The 20,952-nt window shown below is 49.4% G+C and overlaps 1 protein-coding gene across 1 annotated transcript in view; it reads right to left on the reverse strand.

Moving 5' to 3' along the window:
- Positions 1 to 3,265: 3,265 nt before the first annotated feature.
- The window catches only part of FGR (FGR proto-oncogene, Src family tyrosine kinase), an 895,442-nt gene continuing 877,755 nt past the window's right edge, over positions 3,266 to 20,952 (reverse strand). The window contains exon 14 of the mRNA XM_075333908.1: positions 3,266 to 3,689. Coding sequence (XP_075190023.1) covers positions 3,481 to 3,689 — 209 coding nt within the window. The 3' untranslated portion in view covers positions 3,266 to 3,480. The remainder of the gene's footprint in view (positions 3,690 to 20,952) is intronic.

Raw genomic sequence — 20,952 nt, forward strand, 5'->3', positions numbered from 1 at the left:
TGTCTCTGAGGAGATTGAGGGTTTGGCTGTATTGCCACCACCATCCCGCAATCTCAATAGAGCTGAGTGGGTTGGCTTGAAGGAGTTACAGTCCTGGCGGGATGTGATGATCAAGCCAGCCGACAAAGGCGGCAACTTAGTTATATGGCCGTGTGACAAATACGAGGAGCAAGCCAACAAATTGCTGAGTGATACTAATTGCTACCGGAAATTGCCATATAATCCTACCTCATCTTTCCACAATTCTCTAATTTTGATTTTGGAACGAGCATATGATAAGAGTATTATACCGAAAAAATTCCTGGATACTATAAAGGGACTTCATCCACGGCTCCCGGCACTTTACCTGATCCCAAAGATCCACAAGGACCCAGCAAACCCCCCTGGCAGACCCATTATATCGGGTAATGGTAGCCTGATAGAATTAGTCTGTCAGGTTATAGATTTTTATTTAAAACCGTTGGTTTGTGAATTGCCATCTTATATTCAGGATACCACTGCCGCCCTGAGACGTCTAGATGGTATTCATCTTGAGGATAACATGCTGTTGGTGTCTGCAGATATAGAATCCTTGTATACTTCAATCAGACACCCGGATGGTCTTAGGGCGGTTTCGTGGTACCTGGAGGCTAGTAACATCTCACGACCAACGGTGGATTTAATACTTATTTTGTTGGAATTTATTTTGACGCATAACATTTTTACGTTTAACGGTAATATTTATTTACAGACGCAGGGAACTGCCATGGGGGCTTGCTGTGCGCCCTCCTATGCCAACCTTTTTTGGGGGGCATGGGAGCGGCAAATTTTTGTGGATGATAACAACTTATGTACACATCAGGTCCAAAATTGGGTCAGGTATATTGATGATGTCCTGTTCATCTGGGAGGGGGATCTCTGTGGTCTCCAGGAATTTATGCAATGTTTAAATCATAATGATTTGAACATTAAGCTCACCTTTGAATATGGTCGTACAATCAATTTTTTGGATTTGAGGATTGTCGTGTCATCTAATGGCCTTTTGTCCACACAAGTTTATTGTAAGCCGACGGCCACTAACTCGTTACTGTTGGCATCCTCTGCTCACCCCAAAAGTACCATTCAGGGGATCCCTAGTAGTCAGTTCCTCAGAATTAGAAGGGGGTCATCTGCAGGGCTGAATGCCCGTGTAAAAAGGTATATATTGGTTTGACCACGAGGGAGTTAAAAATTAGGATCCGCGAACATTGTTTAGATATAGAGAAGGCTAAAGGTATCAATGATGAAAGCCTTTTGAAAACTATTCCAAGACATTTCAAGAAATTTCATTGCTGTAATTCTACCATGTTGAGTTGAAGGTCAAAGGCATAGATCTGGTTTCCATGGGAACAAGAGGGGGAGATTTGGGTAGGGTTCTTGCCCAAGTCGAAAGTAAATGGATATACAGACTTGGGACTTTGGCCCCTAATGGTCTGAATGAGAATATGGGGTTCTCAGCTTTCCTGTAAGGCGATACAGGTGGTCGTTCAATGCATTTGTTTTTTTTTTTTGTTTTTTTGTTTTTTGCTTTGGTTTTTGATGAGCATTTATAGCTATACCTGGTTTTAAATAGGTGTATGTGGTGGGTGTTTTATACAATTTTAATTGTTTGTTTTTTTAGTTCATTAGGTTACCAATGTTTGGCTTTGTCTATTCTGGAGCATATACCTTTACATCTGTGCCTTGGAGTTCATCTTCTCATGGTATCCATCTAAAGAAAAGAAGAGGATTTTGTTCCCATGAACTACAATTGTCGATCTATGATCCTGTTATGTTCCATGGGATATAATTGTGACATAATGTACTGGTGAATGTATTATAACACAACAGAGGTGACTGAATATTGCCTATGGGATGTATATTTTGCCCAAAAAAACATCTAGTCATCATTTGCAATGTATGTATCAGCGTATGTCTACTGATGCAATATCTGTTATTTTCCTGGTGAATGTGTTATAACACAACAGGGGTGACTGAATATTGCCTACGGGATGTATATTTTGCCCAAAAAAAATCTAGTCATCATTTGCAATGTATGTATCAGCGTATGTTTATTGATGCAATATCTGTTCTTTTCCTGTTGTGGTATCACGTTGCTGATAATGTTGTGACATATATGATCCCCTTGAAATATGAGGTCGGCTGTTGGAAGCCCAATGGGTTTAAATATCTTCCTTTTGTCTCTATGCATAAGAATTTACCTAGTGCGCATGCCTGCTGTGCTGCTCGCTTGCTTCCTATGCCGCGTCTGAAAGCGTCCCGTGGTCTCCATGGCTCCATTATCACATGGGCCGTGACATCACGGGCACGTGATCGCGGCATACGGGAAGCTTATTTCAATAGCGGTGGTGGCAACGGTTGTCATGCGCCGCGTCATTAGGTTAATTCGTTCGCGTCCGGCCGATCACATGATCTAAAGGTGTACCTCCATAGGTTGCTCCAGCCTTTTTAACCAGCCTGCCCCTCACCTCTGACACGCTCCTTGAGAAAGCGACTGCGAAACACGTGTCGGAGTGTGAGGGTCACGGCAGGATATTTTCAGGTGATGTAATTTGTCATTTTCACTCTTCTGTGTGCCTGCTTTGCCGGCTTGCCCGTTTACACCCACCCCCCCTCCCCCCTTCCTTGGCATTAACTTAGCTGCCTGTGCGTTGCATGCACTGTGCTTTGTTAAACTGCATACTTGTTCCCCTTATTTGTTTGGTGAACCCTATACTATATATCCAGCCCCACTTTGGGATGGTTGCCCCACTAAGGGGTGGGATCTGCTTTGGTATGATCCTGATGTATGCTATGCACGGGTAGCATGTAGGTATAGATTGGTGAAGGGTAGTAAGTGGGTGTATTTTACTATAAGTAGAACGCTTTATTGCTGTGCTCTGAGTTCTGCACATGGTCATTTATCTATATTTACATATATGCTCTGCAGGTTGGTGGAGTTCCACCTGTATGGCAACTAATTAATTAATGATTCATTGTAACTAATGTGTAGCACAGGATACAGCAATGCGTTCAATTCTCATTACTTAATTTAAGAGGTGTACCAGCGCAGGTGTATATTCTTCCACCTGTGAAAAATCATCATTTTTCTTCAAATTTTTCCTGTCTGTGTCCCTCTTTTGTATACGGTACCTTTTGCTTGTTTTTAAACATTTTTAATGAATATCAATAAAGGTGTCTTTTTTATTGTTCTTTCGTGTCACTCTTCAATATGGGTGTCTACTGACGTCCATGGTTGTGTTCAATTATGCTATATAGAGTGCTAATTTCCACCAAATAGGACATGAGGTTGTTAACTTTAAGGACATGTTCTATAGTCTGGCTATAAAGATTCAGGTATATCATAATGGGTTGAAAACAACTCAGGACCACACTCTTCGGCTTTTCAACATGTCTTTTGACTTTATAATCTGTTCATTGATAGATTTGACTTCATGTGCCTTGTTACCATCGCAATAAACTTTAGATATTGTCCCCAGGCTGATACTGTGGCTCTGTAGCTGTAAAGTAATCTTCCAGAAAGGACTGCAAGTACTCAAATGTTGGACGTTCCTCAGGATCACCCTTCCAGCACTGTAACAAAAGGTCATGAAGAGATGGGGGGCAACCTGAAGGACATGGCATTCGGTACCCCCGTTCCACTTGCTCCAATACTTCTCTATTACTCATACCTAGTGTTGAGAAAAAAAGACAATAGAATAGATTTGTACATTTGATTAATAACCAGGTTTTGTAAAATGGCACTTATTAAAGAAAAGTGGTGTCAGAAAGTGAACTATACTTTTAATCAGGATTTTTTGTTAAAAGAATTTAAAGGGAATCTTTCACCAGGTTTTTGCTATCTAATCTGAGAGCAGCAGACCCTGATTCCTATGATGTGTTACTTACTGCTTGGCTTTGTGTAATTTTGATAATATCACTTTTACTAGTAGATTATCACTAGAGGACTAGTAAACCTGCTGCCATGTAGTCCTCTGTATTCATGAGCTCTGTATAACCCCACTCCCACTACAGATTGGCAGCTTTTTGCCTATGCACAGTACACACAGAAAGTAATCAATCAGTGGTGTGGGTGGGGTGAAAAGACCTTAGTATTCAGAGAATTGGTAGATCTGCAGCAGATAAAACGATTTTTATCAATACTACAGTAACCACCAAAGTGTGTGATACATCACTTGAATCACGGTCTCCACCTGTACATCTTTGTGCTCGCAGATAGGTTGCAAACACCTAGAAAAAGATTTCTTTTAAAAAATAAGTATATCATAAACTATATAAGAATAATTCTAAATGATGCAATTTTCACACTGGCTACTAATCCTAAAACTAGTTTCCTGTTTTGTACAGATGAATTTTCAGCTGCCTCATTATCATTACAGACAGGAATTAAAATGACCCTGATATACAGTAGATAATACAAGATGCACTGTACTGTAGATGATGGTCATATCTGATCTCTCTTTTCCTCAAAATGACCTTTGCCCATGTCAGACTATTCTTTGCAAGCAATCCTGTAAATATCAATAAGCCAGTCATTCTATAGCAGCCTATGTCCGTGAGCCTTCCTGCACAGAACAGGAAACACGAGTAGTGATGGGCGGACTCACAGATATCTGAGATTGGCGGGTCTAACCAGGTATAATAAAAAAAAACAAAAAAAAAAACACCATTCCCAGTCGGAATTGATCCTGGATATCTGGCTGGATGCTGGTTTCCATATCAGTCTATAGGGACCAGAATCTAGAGCTTAAAAATGGTGGTAGAAGGGTAGAAGTGACCTGTGTTCACAGACCTGCATCTCGTGGCAGAAAACTGTGGGTTTTTTTGCCAAGCGATGCACATTTGGTGTTGAAATTTCTACAGCATATTACTGCACCTAATCTACACCTACTGGCAAACAAAACAACATTAAAATACCAAGCGGTTTTGATGTGATAGTGATGCAATTTTTTACCAGCAGATTTGGTTCAGGAAAATAGTGTAAAAATTTCAACACTAAATCTGCATCTCTTGGCAAAAAAATGTACAAAAACGGTTTTGACGTAGTTTCGATGCCGTTTTCTACCAGGAGGTGCAAATTTGGTGCTGAAATGTCTGCACCAGATTTCAGCACCAAATTTGCATTTCCTGGCAGAAAACCACAATGAAATGGCGTCAAAACCACTTTTGTGCATTATTTTGCTCAGAGCAGCATATTCGGTGCTGAAATTGTACACCATATTCCTGCACTGAACCTACACCTCCTGGCAAAAAAAATGCATCAAAACCACATGCGTTATAATGCAGTTTTGATACGTTTTTTTTACCAGGAGGTGTAGATTGGATGTACGAATATTTTGTAAAACTTTCAGCACCAAATCTGCATCTCTTGGCAAAAAATCCCCACGGTTTTCTGCCAGGTGAGTGAACTCGTAAGGTCACTGAGTTCAATGAGGTCACCTGAGGGCAGATTACCTGCCCTCACAGGTGGAGGACTGTGGGAATCTCCAGCTGTGACCGCAAATAGCCTGAGTGACATCACCGCTCATTGTGCGGCTCACTCAGTTTCTGCCTGAAGCTCACAGTGGGCGGTCATGTTCTATGACTGCTCACTGTCACTTCAGATGTAGTAGAGCTGGAATAGTCATGGGCTCTTGTGTGGATTACGTCAGACCTGGGTGTTTTGGTGGTTAATAAATTGGTGAAAGAGGTTTTTTTTTATGTTTTATTTCACATAAAGGATTTTTTCTGTTTGTTTTTATTTCTTTTCACTTACAGATTAGTAATAGGGGACGTCTCATAGACACCTACCATTACTAACTATGGCTTAGTGGCAACTGTGAGCTGTTATTAATCCCTTATTACCCTGATTGGCACTGTACCAGGCCAATCGCGATGAGCTGGGTAAAGTCCCCTAGTTGTCACATCTACTGAATGCAACAATTCTGGGTGGCTGCAGGCTGCTATTTTTAGGCTTGGGGCCCAATAACCATGGCCCTCTCCAGCCTAAAAATATCAGCCACCAGATGTCGGGCTTTACCATGGCTGGATATCATAATATATTTGGGGGGGGGGGTTGGGCACACACACAGCTAAAATAAGCACATGGCTGGGGGCTGTAGCCTGTTGCTGTATGCTTTATCTGTGCTGGGCATCACAATATGCGGCAACCCTATGCTTATTTTTTTTAAAACAAAGATAAGAGCAAATTTAAAAAATACATTTAAAATTTACCCCTTCACGACATTCGCTGTACATGTATGGTGCAAATCGGAAGAAGAAGTACAAAGCGGCCTCACTGGGTGAGCCCACTGAATACTCGGCCGGTAATGGCTGTGTGTAACAGCCGTGACCAGCCTTTAATAATCTTAAGTGGAGCTCCAGCCACAGCGCTGACCTTTATCATCAAGGTTTTTTGTACCAACGCTATAATCCACTCAAATTTCCATATCCCTGGCACCCACCTTTAAGCGATTCTTGACTAAGACCCAGGCGGGCTCGAAATGTCGTCAAATGACTTCACAGTCGCCTCAATAAATTTAAATATTTTTTTGCATCATAATCTATCAGTGCAGTGACAGACCAATTTTTTTGATCTATGCTCCTCTCGTGCATGGCAGAGTGCAGCGAGTGGCTAGGGCTGCTGAGCAGTGCTGGAAGAAAACGTACTCACAGGAAGACTTCACCACATTCAAAAAAGCAATTCACACATTTTGTTCGGCCCTCACCTCTGCTAAACAGGATTACTACAGAACTCTCATTTCTTCTTTATCCCACAACCCCAGACAGTTAATCAATACTTTTAACTCCCTCCTCCACTGACCACTGTCCCCTCCAACCTCCCTCATCTCTGCAGAAGACTTTGCCGCATATTTCAAAGATAAGATTGACCAAACAACGCAAGTCTTTTCTGCTCGATCACCACAACCCCTTCATATAACAGACCACTGCCCCTCCCCCATGAACTTCCTTCCCACCATCACTGAAGGAGAGCCTATTAGGGATGATCGAATACCAAAATATTTGACTTCGCGAATATCCGACGAATAGGTCGCCACTATTCGACTATTCGCGAATATTCAATGCGTAATGTAAGTCTATGGGAAACCCGAATAATTTCACGTTAGACCTAACGGTGAGCTGTAGTGACTGAGGAAAAGACTGAAATGGATGGGAAAAGGCAGAAACAGTATGGGCACAGCCTGTAGAAGGTACATGACTGCATTTCTGGTGTTTTGGAATAACGTGCTCAGAGCAGCACGCGGCTTTTACGTAGTTGCCAGAACAGCTCTCAAACCAAAGTAAAAGAGGGGAAATTGATAAGAAACAGTTTCTTGTCCCTAATCACTTTAGTAAAATGTAAAATCAAGCCCCGACCTCAAAAAAACCTCTTTAGCATATGTTCACGCGTGTTGTTTATATTTTTCTCCCTTTTTCGATTAGAAAGGGCTCTAACTTATACATTACATTGGTGTCTGTCTTGCACCTCATTTTTTTGGGACATATTTGACAGCACTTTAAAAAGTCAGCTACAATGTGCCCGTTGGGATGTTGGCCCTCTATTCAAATGTAGAAAGGGCCACTGGCTGTCCTCAAATCTCAGACTTCTTAGGGTCCTCAGGTGGGTCCTGTAACATACATTGGGGAGGGATGGCAGTCATTTATAGCTTTCTGCGTCCCCTATGTCATTACTGTGAAAGTTGTAATACGTACTCCATAACACTTTACAGTGCTATTGCCAATGTGGCCATTTGGGAGTTGGCCTTGCCCCCCTCCTCCACCAACACCACCGGCTCCAGTGGCCCTCTATTCAAATTATTCAGTAACGTCTGTTTTATGGGCAAATGAATGCCACGCTGGGACATCGCAGCTGATGTCGTTGATGATGATTGCATCTGGCCAAAAGCAGGTTGGGAGCAGGAGGCATCATTGCCTGCTTCTTAGACCACATTTTGTGAAGCATGCAGCACCGTGGAAGTGGCAGTTGTTTCACTCTGGAACTCAGGCTTTATTCCACTAGCTAACACCGAGGATTTAAAAAAATTCAGTTTCCCCAGGGGGGAATGGTTCAGACACCATGGAACAAAGCATCAGAAGGTACTCCCAACTGCTTTTTTTTTTTTAAAAAAATTTGGGAATATTTGCAACAGTGCATAACAAGCCAAGCAGTTAAAAAAATTCTGATTCCGCAGGGGGCCATTTTTAACACATCGTGGAGCACAGCATCAATAAAGAACACAAATAGAGACTGTCTGACCAATTGTTCTAGACAGTGCAGCCTCGACAGTGCTTGTGCCAGTGCATAATGTACAAAGGCTTGAAAAATATTGCCCTTGGTGATTGGGCCAAACAATTACATGGCAGCAGCATAACGAGTTACATTAGTCACGCGGTGTTATTAGATGATAGAAGACAAAATAGTCTTGAATGAGAAACAATTGAACTTATTTGAACGTAAGAAATCCAAATTTTTGGGCTACACTTATTATTGGGTCTTGTTAACAGGCGGCCTGAGATACTCTGGGGCAATCCATCTATGGTTCATTTTGATCATCGTCAAACTGTTTGCACTTTCCGTGGATAATCGTGTGCGAGTATTGTCATAATCAAATGTTTGGGCACACAGCAGGGCTTGGAAGAGAAGGAGCGCCATTTGACTTTTGGAGCTAATTTTCCATTCAAAAAGTGAAATGGCACTCCTTCCCTTCCGAGCCCTGTTGTGCACCCAAACAGTGGTTTATGACCAAATATGAGGTATCTGTGTACTCAGGAGAAATTGCCGAACAAATTTTAGGATCCATTTTATCCTGTTGCCCATGTGAAAATGAAAAAAATTGAGGCTAAAAGAATTTTTTTATAGATAACAAACAAATACAAAAAACCCCCCAAAAAACGTATTTGTGAAGCACCTGGGGGTTCAAAGTGCTCACTATGTATCTAGATAAGTTCCTTGGGGAAGGGGGTCTAGTTTCCAAAATGGGGTTACTTGTGAGGGAGCTACAATGTTTAGGCCCACAGGGACTCTCTATATGCGACATTGTGTCAGCTAACAATTTGAATGGAAAATTAGCTCTGTCTGGTGTGGTGTATTGTATGTCAGGTTGGTGTGGTGTGGTGAAGTGTATGTCAGGTTGGTGTGCGTGTGTGTGGTGTTTATTACACCCCACACATCAACCTGAATAAACTACACCGCACCACACACCAACCTAACATACACTACTTCAGGTTGGTGTGTGTGGTATAGTGTACGTCAGGTTGGTTTATGTGATTTAGTGTACGTCAGGTTGGTGGAGGAGCAAGAGTGGGAGGAATAGAGAAAAGTGGGGTCCTCTCCCTTACTATCAGCTTCAGATGCATATGCCTCCTCAGCTGAGTATAACCTTTGTAACTGGGACGAGCGGGACATATTGCGTGTTCATGTGTAAAAAAAACAAACAAACCACCCACTAAACATTATTATACTGTGCGTGTGTTTAATGAAACTTTTGTCGGGCTGTCAGAGGGGGTGAGAGTGTGCACTGGGGAAAGGAGGGTGGCGGGTGGTGGTGAGCACTGGGGAAAGGAAGGTGGTGGTGAGCACTGGAGCAAGGAGGGAGGGTTGGTGGTGAGCACTGGGTCAAGGGGCCCAATCGCTGGTGGCAGCAGCAGGGGCCCGATCGCTGGCGGCTGGAGCAGGGGCCTTACACCAGCCGGCTGGCTGGCAGAGAAGCAGCGCAGTGAGTGATTACAGGGCAGGTGGGAGGAGCGGAGGTCAGTGGGTGGTTGAATCGGACAACAGGGGGCAGTGGAGGTCGGTGTGGAGGGGTGGAATCGGATGACGGGGGACAGCAGAAGACAGCAGAGGAGAGCAAATACATCACCGGATGGCGGCAGATCGTGGTGACAGCGGGGTGACCAGCGGGGACCTTGATCTTCAGCGTTCATGAACAGGATGAGGCTGAAGCGGGCACGCACCCACCAGTCACACCGCCTCTCCACATCTGATTGCAGGGATAGCGTCACATGGACGCTAGCTCCAATCAGATCAGGGAAGGGGGGGAGACACAGAGGTCACCCTGCTCCAGCCAATGGCCGATAATATTGCATCATCAGCCATGGCTGGAATGTAATATTTCAGGAGAACCTCGCCAATTTTATCGCATTCCCCATATAGAACTTTGCAGGGAGTTATATATACAATCATTTACTACCACTGTCTTTGATGGCATTTTCTCCTCTGGTGGTAGGTAGGTAGCGTAGATGGCTGCCTGGGAGATAGATTTGTCATCTCCTTATTAACATAGTGATCTGGTCTTTTTAGTGGGCACGTGTATGGCTGTAAGGATATGGCTGTCCTTAATACAGCGCGAGTTGCTGATCCATGCTTGTTCATGTTGTTTTAAACAAGCATGTTAGCTCTTGCCAACAGTTGCCTGAGATGCGATGTGGGGTTAGCTCCGCCTATGGATCTGGATTGGCACTTGGAGGTGCTGTCTGTGTTAGTACCCGTAGTTACCGCCCCTGACCCACGTCACTTCCGGTTTCAGTGATATACCCGCCGCGATAGGTCCCCTCATATGTCACTCTATGAGGGGGCAATACCTGGGCTCGGGCCATGTGATACGGGATTCCCCCACCTCATTGGCTATCTAACCTGTCAATCTGGAGTTAAGATGCCAAAGGGGGGGCGTTACTGAATTTCACTTCTGGACGCGGGCATTTTAAATAGAACAATGGTGCATATCAGCACCTATAGGATACAGGAACACCCTTGGACGCAGCTCCCCCTCAGCATGTGACCTGCTGAAACGGCCCCTGGTAGGTAACCACGCTCCTATGCTATTGTGCTACTTAGCTTTAAGATCCCTTTTGCATTAGGACTCATTGCTTTTTTAGGTGCTTACAACGTCTATTAGGACGCTGTTATCCTGTTGTGCTTATCCCAAGATTGAGAGGTCTTTTGGAGGAGTTTTCCCCTCCTGTCAATTTCTGTGCAGGTATGCAATTATCATGATACTTTTCTCGGTGGCTTTTTTTTTTTTTTTTGCAGGTCCCACATTATGTGCCATTCTGTTTCTTTTACAGGGCTGCTTCCTAAGCTGTGTATATTATTACAACTGTGATTGCTACAGACAGTAAGGGGAGTCCCTTTGAATTTTCTGTATTTGTAGGTACATTTCAACATTATTCTTTTATATTTGGAGGGGTGATCAACATTTGCTTCACCAATTAACTTGGTACATAGGAGTTCTGATGAGCTACTAACCCTATTACACCCTTGGACCCTCCCCTATTGATTTAGCCTCTGATCAGGATACTAAGATGAGGTTCTGTTTTTCCCTATAGGTATCCCATATGTATCCTGCAGGTGCCTAGGTATCATCTTAATACTGCTGGGCGGCTCCAATATTGACTGTAATAGACATCAAAGGTACTCCTTGTATCTTCATGTTTTCTGTACGTATATCTTCAGGTTATTGTGCTATACTGAGAAAAGCGACCTATATATTTTTTACCAACAAGCTCTGTCCATGGGGTTTCACACCATAACACCTTCAGTCTGCCCCTTTTGGAACTAGCTAATATTTCTACCTTCATCAACATATTAAGACGAGTTTTCTGTGTGTTTGCTTTTTTAGGTACCCTACGTGCATCTCACAGGTGATTAGGTATCATCTTTATACCACCGTGCTGCACTGTTTATTGGATAAATTATAAGCCAGGTATTTTGAATTTTGGAGGGTGACTATTCACTAATAATGCACCCCTGGGCATGCTGACATTGAGATTTGGCTTCTCTTCCCACAGGTCTTTTATGTTCTCCCACATTTGTGACGAGATTTGGTCCAGCTAACCGTGCTACATTCTTTTGGCTTGGACAAGGTATACACTTGGGATGAGCCCGTCCAGCCACTTACTTTGTGAAGGACCTGTGGTACACTCTATGGGATAACTCTCTCCCCTTTGACTCTATTTTTTCATCTGTGCAGAGAGATTCAACCATTTCCTCGGATATCATAAGAGGGGTTACATAGCACATGTTATTCTATACAACAAACAGACCTAGGAACTATCTTCTAAGTAAGCTATACTTATATATGAGGCTTGGTCAGGCATGGGTATTTTTTTCTATATTGAACGACATCCTTTTTGTCTTGATTTCAGGTGTCCTTGGCAAAATACCCCTGATGAACCCCTTATTATCCTGTTAGGAAGGGGGGAAACGCGTCGGGAGGGCGGGAGGTTCCCACATACCGGGTGGAACCACCGGCTCAATCCTAACCATTTCATTTTGCTGCTGTGACTGGAAAACCTGGTCCAGTCTAGGAACCAATCTATCCGATTCATTTTTGTATTTGTCCTTGTTTTGGTTCGTTTCACCTATTGCACCTGGATTCTTGGTGGAGGGTTTAGGCCAGTGAATAACAGGGTCAGTGAGGGTCAGCCACCCGGAGCGGGGGGTACCCTAAAAATTATGATACCCTCCGTTGACAGGAAGGGCAAGTTGAGGATTTAATTTAGTCCCTTTATATGCTATTTAGCTATCGATCTATCAGGATTTCCCTCACACCATCCTGTTTTCATCTGATCTTTTCACTAGTACACTGTCCATGTCATTTATGTTTTACAAGACACATGGTGTCGTTTTTAATATTTTTTACAATAAAGATATATTTTTATAGAGGTATTGTTTCTAGTGGTTTTTCATAATGTAATATTTCACCAAGTTTATTGGTGAAATTTTTCACTCGTTCTGATTGAAAGTGAAAATGACACTTTCAACAGCCAATCAGAGTGATCTAGCCACGGGGGGCAAAGTTACCCCCCTGGGCTCCACTACAGGTCCTCACGTAGCTGCAGCGCTGGTGACATTTCAGTGAACCCAGTCACCAGTGCTGCAGCAACGGAAACCCGCTATGACGCATACGGTGCGTCAATGGTCGGGAAGGGGGTTAAAGAAGGTACATCACCCATTTTCATCAGCTGCCGGCTGCATTGAACTCTGACACACACAGTCTGTGACTGTGTCTATACTAGTGTAGGTCACTTGCAACCGGCGGCCAGTGATTTTACTAACAGTGTTGTAACTGTCATGTTCATGGAATACACCGCACAGACTATGGCTGCCGCTCTCCTTCTCCTAGCAGGTGGCGCCGCCTGAGGCCACGGCCCTGCCCGGTCGCATCCAAACTCCTCGAACAGCACGTCCATGCTGAACTTTCCTCCCACCTCTCATATATCTCACGCTGACAACCTACAATCTGTCTTCACCAATTTACCGAAACTGCCATGACCAAAATTACTAATGACTTACTGAAAAGCTAACAGACACTTCTCTGTACTCATCCCTCATCCTTGTAGACCTGTCCTCAGCCTTTGACATCGTCAACCACTCCCTCCTACTACAAATCCTCTTTTCCCTTGGCGTCAGAGACGTTGCCCTCTCCTGGATCTCCTCATACCTTTCCAACCGCAGTTTTAATGACTCCCACTCCCACACAAGCTCTTCCTCCTGTGCTCTCTGTTGGGGTCTGTTAAGGCTCTGTCCTGGGACTCTTACTACTCTATCTATAGCTTTGGCCTTGGACAACTTCTAAAGTCCCATTGTGGCGCCCTGGACAAGCCAGGACGTCACAGGTACTACAACAACACACACCACACCCCGGCTAGGCACACCGAAGTCAAACAAAAATCCTTGTTGCCTCCCTCCAGGGGCTGATGACCACACCAGGGGGTGGAGCCAGGCGGTTGGCCCCACCCACCGAGGAGTTCACAATCCTGGAGGCGGGAAAAGGAAGGGAGTTGAGTTTGAGGAGTTGAGAAGTGAAGTGGTAGTGAGGAGACTGACCGTGTCCGGGTGCGTGGCCTGAGCACATACAGCAAGGTTGGCAGACGGTGGTGACCGTCTGCAGGAGGGGCTGATTGACGTGAACCGTAAGGACCGGGGACAGATCGGGGAGCGTAGAGAAGCCAGCACCATTCGGCAGGGCTTACGGACCCCGACCAGGCTAGGAGTCACCGTAAAACCGGTCAAATCCGTTAGCGAAGGGAACCTCCGGGGTTTCCCAGCAGTCAAGACCCGATTGAAGGCAACAGCTCAAACCGTGAAGGTAAATACAGTCACCGCCAAGGCTACAGTTCCCAGGGCCAGAGCCTGCGGGCAAAAGGGGCTCCCTCAGCCTCCATCTAAGCTGGGGAGCAGGTTACCGGTGAGAAGCCATTGGAACCGTGAACATAACACAGGTGCAGGGAAAGGCAGTCACCGCCAACCTACCGGGAGAACTACCGCAGCCGTCTGTGGGACCCGTCCATCCAGCCGTTTGCTTTACCGGAGACTTTGCATTCATCATTGGCTGAGTGAGTACCACCGTGCCGTGCGGCACCGCGCTATCCCCGCGACCCTGCACCTCACCAGGCCTGCCATCCCTCCCTCACCGGGCCCCGGGACAACCAACCCCCCTACCCACGGAGGGGAGAAACAACATCCAAGCTGCTCCCTGACACCGCTCCCGGGATCCCCGTCCAGAGCAGCGGTGGTGCCACAACCTCACCACAACAGTGGGTGGTGTCACGGACAATATCCCTAAACCAAACCACCCCCTTTCACTCACGGGCGAGGAGCGCCGCTCGAGTCCCCGGGATCCGGCCCACCGCTCGAGCCACCGAGCAGTAGCAGCAGCAGCCGGACCCGAGCAGGGGGTGAGCGCAGCGTCCCCTCCCCGCCCGCGACAACTTGGCGTCACAAACAGGATCTTACCGCTCTGCCGTCTGGTAGAGGTGCGCCTTGTGACCGCCGGAGGTGTCTGGCCGAAAATTTTGAGAAGCCGCCATTTTGGGCGCGAAAAGTCCCCGCTCGAGCGTCTTCCCGAGTAGTGGAGGCGCGAAAGCCAAAACCCCGCCCCTGTAGAGGAGGAGCCGAAAAAAGACTAAGGGGGACGTATGGCGTCTGGCCGCATGTAGCCCGCGGCTATAAAAGCAGGGACGCCAGGACCCTGCGGCCATCTTTTGGTTCCTGGAAGAGGCCGCCGCAGCGATGTACCAACCGTCCCGCAGCACCGTAGCCCCCGCGCCCGGGACCGCGGCGTGGGTGGAGGTCCGGACCGCCCAACTACAACAACGGCTGCAGATCCGTGTGCAGCTCCTCTTGGAGGAGTAGGAGGCCGACATGGTGGAGGTGGTGGCGGCCATATGGAGACGCGAGGTGGAGGGAGTTTTGGAAGAGAGGGTAAGTGACCCACGCCCCTGTACCCCTAGTGGGTCGGTCATCGCGGCCGAGGGGCCCGGTCTACACCCGCTCGCCCTGCTACCTCCCCCGCTACCCGTGTTGGCTGCTGCTGCCCTGTCACTAGGCCCGTTACCACCACAACCGGTAGCGGTACCCCGCCAATCCGCCCAGGCGGACCGACCTGCAGCCGGGGCCCGTGACCGTCCGGAGCCACTCCCTTGAAAGGTGCCGAAATCCGAGACCGTCAGCGGAGAGATATCGGAGGCACCTGTAGTGATCGTGCCTGAGCCCAAATCGGTTCCTTTCAGGCCACTCCGTGCAGGAGGTTAAGCGGGAGACGATCCCTGCGCCCATCCCCCACACCTCGGCTGAGGCCGCGCCGGGTTGCCGCTGTAAGGCAGCACCCCAGGCCATGACACCGTGGGACCTTCCCCCCAGAATGCCAGTATTGGGCAGCGTGAAGGAGGTCTCGCGGGGCCCGACCCGTGCGCTGGGGCCCGTAGTAGCCCCTTACTGGGACAGGGAACAGACCCCGCTGGGCCAGGAGATCGCAGAGAGGGAAAGGAGGAAGGCGGAGCTGGTAGCCCGCACGATAAGAGAGAAGGAAAGCCTCCGCCAAGCCACCTTCCGTGTACGGGGCCCGCTCTATGAAGGACAAGTGAGGAGGTTTGACGTGCGTCGGGGGTACGGTTTTATATATGAGCCGGGCCTGGAGGCCGAAGTCTTTGTGACCCGACGGGACGTCAATGCCCACCTGCCGGAGGACCACCCGGGACGCAATCTGATGCCGGGGGATTTGGTCCAGTACACTAGGCATTGCGGGGAGAGGGGTTGGTTTGCTCTGGACGCTAAGCCGCTAAGCTGAGGGGCAGTCAAAAGGCCCGAGTACCAGCCCGGACCCCTCCCCCGGCCGACACCGTGGATTTGGAGTGAGTCAGCGGTCCATCGTTGCCAGCAATGTCCCCGTTGGGACCACCAGTGTACCGTTAAAAGTTGTGAATGATAAGTAAATCAACAGAAGATGTCACCTGATTGGAACTTTGATTGAACCGGCTGTTGCCGGCAACTAGTCCCCGTAGGAACTTTCTACAACCGTTGCGTAAGGGACTTTTTACGGACAAGCCCGAGAACTGGCAGGGCAACCACAAACTAGTGGGATGTAAATAAAAATTGTTGGCTTGATACCGTTACCACCTCCGGAGAGGCTGATTTGGGAGGGTGGGCCTGGAGGAAAGGGATGGCCCAGGCCCGCCACAACCAAAACCAGTGGCGATCCTCCGGGGGTTCAGGGGGTCCCCCCATGGACGCGGGTCCCCTGAAAGAGACCGTACCCGCTCGGGCAACTTGGTTCTGGACTGGGGTCAAGGGGTGCTGCCCACTTCTTAGGGGCAGCATCAGGGCCAGGTTTTTTGGGTGGGAGAAGAGCAGAAGCCGTTACCGTTTGCAACGTTTAAGAACCATACCTCCCGTTAAAGGAAGTTTTTTACAGCAATGCTTGTTTTGATGTTTATGTGGTTTTATCCCTTTTTCTACAGTTAGCAAAAATAAAACCGGTGATGGACGGGCAGCCCGCGGACGGTCTGCATTTTACTAAGGGGGAATGTGGCGCCCTGGACAAGCCAGGACGTCACAGGTAGTACAACAACACACCCCGGCTAGGCACACCGAAGTCAAACAAAAATCCTTGTTGCCTCCCTCCAGGGGCTGATGACCACACCAGGGGGTGGAGCCAGGCGGTTGGCCCCACCCACCAAGGAGTTCACAGTCCTGAAGGCGGGAAAAGGAAGGGAGTTGAGTTTGAGGAGTTGAGAAGTGAAATGGTAGTGAGGAGACTGACCGTGTCCGGGTGCGTGGCCCGGGCACATACAGCAAGGTTGGCAGACGGTGGTGACCGTCTGCAGGAGAGGCTGATTGACGTAAACCGTAAGGACCGGGGACGGGCGGTGGCCCGCCGGTACCGGATCGGGGAGCAAAGAGAAGCCAGCACCATTCGGCAGGGCTTACGGACCCCGACCAGGCTAGGAGTCACCGTAAAACCGGTCAAATCCGTTAGTGAAGAGAACCTCCGGGGTTTCCCAGCAGTCAAGACCCGATTGAAGGCAACAGCTCAAACCGTGAAGGTAAATACAGTCACCGCCAAGGCTACAGTTCCCAGGGCCAGAGCCTGCGGGCAAAAGGGGCTCCCTCAGCCTCCATCTAAGCTGGGGAGCAGTTACCGGTGAGAAGCCATTGGAACCGTGAACATAACACAGGTGCAGGGAAAGGCAGTCACCGCCAACCTACCGGGAGAACTACCGCAGCCGTCTGTGGGACCCGTCCATCCAGCCGTTTGCTTTACCGGAGACTTTGCATTCATCATTGGCTGAGTGAGTACCACCGTGCCGTGCGGCACCGCGCTATCCCCGCGACCCTGCACCTCACCAGGCCTGCCATCCCTCCCTCACCGGGCCCCGGGACAACCAACCCCCCTACCCACGGAGGGGAGAAACAACATCCAAGCTGCTCCCTGTCACCGCTCCCGGGATCCCCGTCCAGAGCAGCGGTGGTGCCACAACCTCACCACAACAGTGGGTGGCGTCACGGACAATATCCCTAAACCAAACCACCCCCTTTCACTCACGGGCGAGGAGCGCCGCTCGAGTCCCCGGGATCCGGCCCACCGCTCGAGCCACCGAGCAGCAGCAGCAGCAGCCGGACCCGAGCAGGGGGTGAGCGCAGCGTCCCCTCCCCGCCCGCGACAACTTGGCGTCACAAACAGGATCTTACCGCTCTGCCGTCTGGTAGAGGTGCGCCTTGTGAACGCCGGAGGTGTCTGGCCGAAAATTTTGAGAAGCCGCCATTTTGGGCGCGAAAAGTCCCCGCTCGAGCGTCTTCCCGAGTAGTGGAGGCGCGAAAGCCAAAACCCCGCCCCTGTAGAGGAGGAGCCGAAAAAAGACTAAGGGGGACGTATGGCGTCTGGCCGCATGTAGCCCGCGGCTATAAAAGCAGGGACGCCAGGACCCTGCGGCCATCTTTTGGTTCCTGGAAGAGGCCGCCGCAGCGATGTACCAACCGTCCCGCAGCACCGTAGCCCCCGCGCCCGGGACCGCGGCGTGGGTGGAGGTCCGGACCGCCCAACTACAACAACGGCTGCAGATCCGTGTGCAGCTCCTCTTGGAGGAGTAGGAGGCCGACATGGTGGAGGTGGTGGCGGCCATATGGAGACGCGAGGTGGAGGGAGTTTTGGAAGAGAGGGTAAGTGACCCACGCCCCTGTACCCCTAGTGGGTCGGTCATCGCGGCCGAGGGGCCCGGTCTACACCCGCTCGCCCTGCTACCTCCCCCGCTACCCATGTTGGCTGCTGCTGCCCTGTCACTAGGCCCGTTACCACCACAACCGGTAGCGGTACTCCGCCAATCCGCCCAGGCGGACCGACCTGCAGCCGGGGCCCGTGACCGTCCGGAGCCACTCCCTTGAAAGGTGCCGAAATCCGAGACCGTCAGCGGAGAGATATCGGAGGCACCTGTAGTGATCGTGCCTGAGCCCAAATCGGTTCCTTTCAGGCCACTCCGTGCAGGAGGTTAAGCGGGAGACGATCCCTGCGCCCATCCCCCACACGTCGGCTGAGGCCGCGCCGGGTTGCCGCTGTAAGGCAGCACCCCAGGCCATGACACCGTGGGACCTTCCCCCCAGAATGCCAGTATTGGGCAGCGTGAAGGAGGTCTTGCGGGGCCCGACCCGTGCGCTGGGGCCCGTAGTAGCTCCTTACTGGGACAGGGAACAGACCCCGCTGGGCCAGGAGATCGCAGAGAGGGAAAGGAGGAAGGCGGAGCTGGTAGCCCGCACGATAAGAGAGAAGGAAAGCCTCCGCCAAGCCACCTTCCGTGTACGGGGCCCGCTCTATGAAGGACAAGTGAGGAGGTTTGACGTGCGTCGGGGGTACGGTTTTATATATGAGCCGGGCCTGGAGGCCGAAGTCTTTGTGACCCGACGGGACGTCAATGCCCACCTGCCGGAGGACCACCCGGGCCGCAATCTGATGCCGGGGGATTTGGTCCAGTACACTAGGCATTGCGGGGAGAGGGGTTGGTTTGCTCTGGACGCTAAGCCGCTAAGCTGAGGGGCAGTCAAAAGGCCCGAGTACCAGCCCGGACCCCTCCCCCGGCCGACACCGTGGATTTGGAGTGAGTCAGCGGTCCATCGTTGCCAGCAATGTCCCCGTTGGGACCACCAGTGTACCGTTAAAAGTTCTGAATGATAAGTAAATCAACAGAAGATGTCACCTGATTGGAACTTTGATTGAACCGGCTGTTGCCGGCAACTAGTCCCCGTAGGAACTTTCTACAACCGTTGCGTAAGGGACTTCTTACGGACAAGCCCGAGAACTGGCAGGGCAACCACAAACTAGTGGGATGTAAATAAAAATTGTTGGCTTGATACCGTTACCACCTCCGGAGAGGCTGATTTGGGAGGGTGGGCCTGGAGGAAAGGGATGGCCCAGGCCCGCCACAACCAAAACCAGTGGCGATCCTCCGGGGGTTCAGGGGGTCCCCCCATGGACGCGGGTCCCCTGAAAGAGACCGTACCCGCTCGGGCAACTTGGTTCTGGACTGGGGTCAAGGGGTGCTGCCCACTTCTTAGGGACAGCATCAGGGCCAGGTTTTTTGGGTGGGAGAAGAGCAGAAGCCGTTACCGTTTGCAACGTTTAAGAACCATACCTCCCGTTAAAGGAAGTTTTTTACAGCAATGCTTGTTTTGATGTTTATGTGGTTTTATCCCTTTTTCTACAGTTAGCAAAAATAAAACCGGTGATGGACGGGCAGCCCGCGGACGGTCTGCATTTTGCTAAGGGGGAATGTGGCGCCCTGGACAAGCCAGGGGCCACAGGTAATAACACACACACACCCCCACCCCCAGCAGTTTCACAGCAGACATCCCCAGTGAAACTTGATTCCTTTCCTCGGGCTCAGACTGACACACCAGGTGGGCGGAGTCAGAAGATGGAGACGCCCACCCAGGAGTTAGCTGGCCTGAGGCAGGAAACAAGCCGAGTCAAGTCCTAGGAGAGGAAGAGAGAGGAGGTCTGCAGAGAGGCAGACGCAGACTGGGGCCTAGGATTGGAGCCTAGGGCCCTCGTGCAGCAGAGAGTCAGGCAGACGGTAGTGGAAGTTTTTTACAGCAATGCTTGTTTTGATGTTTATGTGGTTTTATCCCTTTTTCTACAGTTAGCAAAAATAAAACCGGTGATGGACGGGCAGCCCGCGGACGGTCTGCATTTTACTAAGGGGGAATGTGGCGCCCTGGACAAGCCAGGACGTCACAGGTAGTACAACAACACACCCCGGCTAGGCACACCGAAGTCAAACAAAAATCCTTGTTGCCTCCCTCCAGGGGCTGATGACCACACCAGGGGGTGGAGCCAGGCGGTTGGCCCCACCCACCAAGGAGTTCACAGTCCTGAAGGCGGGAAAAGGAAGGGAGTTGAGTTTGAGGAGTTGAGAAGTGAAATGGTAGTGAGGAGACTGACCGTGTCCGGGTGCGTGGCCCGGGCACATACAGCAAGGTTGGCAGACGGTGGTGACCGTCTGCAGGAGAGGCTGATTGACGTAAACCGTAAGGACCGGGGACGGGCGGTGGCCCGCCGGTACCGGATCGGGGAGCAAAGAGAAGCCAGCACCATTCGGCAGGGCTTACGGACCCCGACCAGGCTAGGAGTCGCCGTAAAACCGGTCAAATCCGTTAGTGAAGAGAACCTCCGGGGTTTCCCAGCA

Source organism: Anomaloglossus baeobatrachus, chromosome 2 (genome assembly GCF_048569485.1).
Source record: "Anomaloglossus baeobatrachus isolate aAnoBae1 chromosome 2, aAnoBae1.hap1, whole genome shotgun sequence".
NCBI lineage: Eukaryota > Metazoa > Chordata > Amphibia > Anura > Aromobatidae > Anomaloglossus > Anomaloglossus baeobatrachus.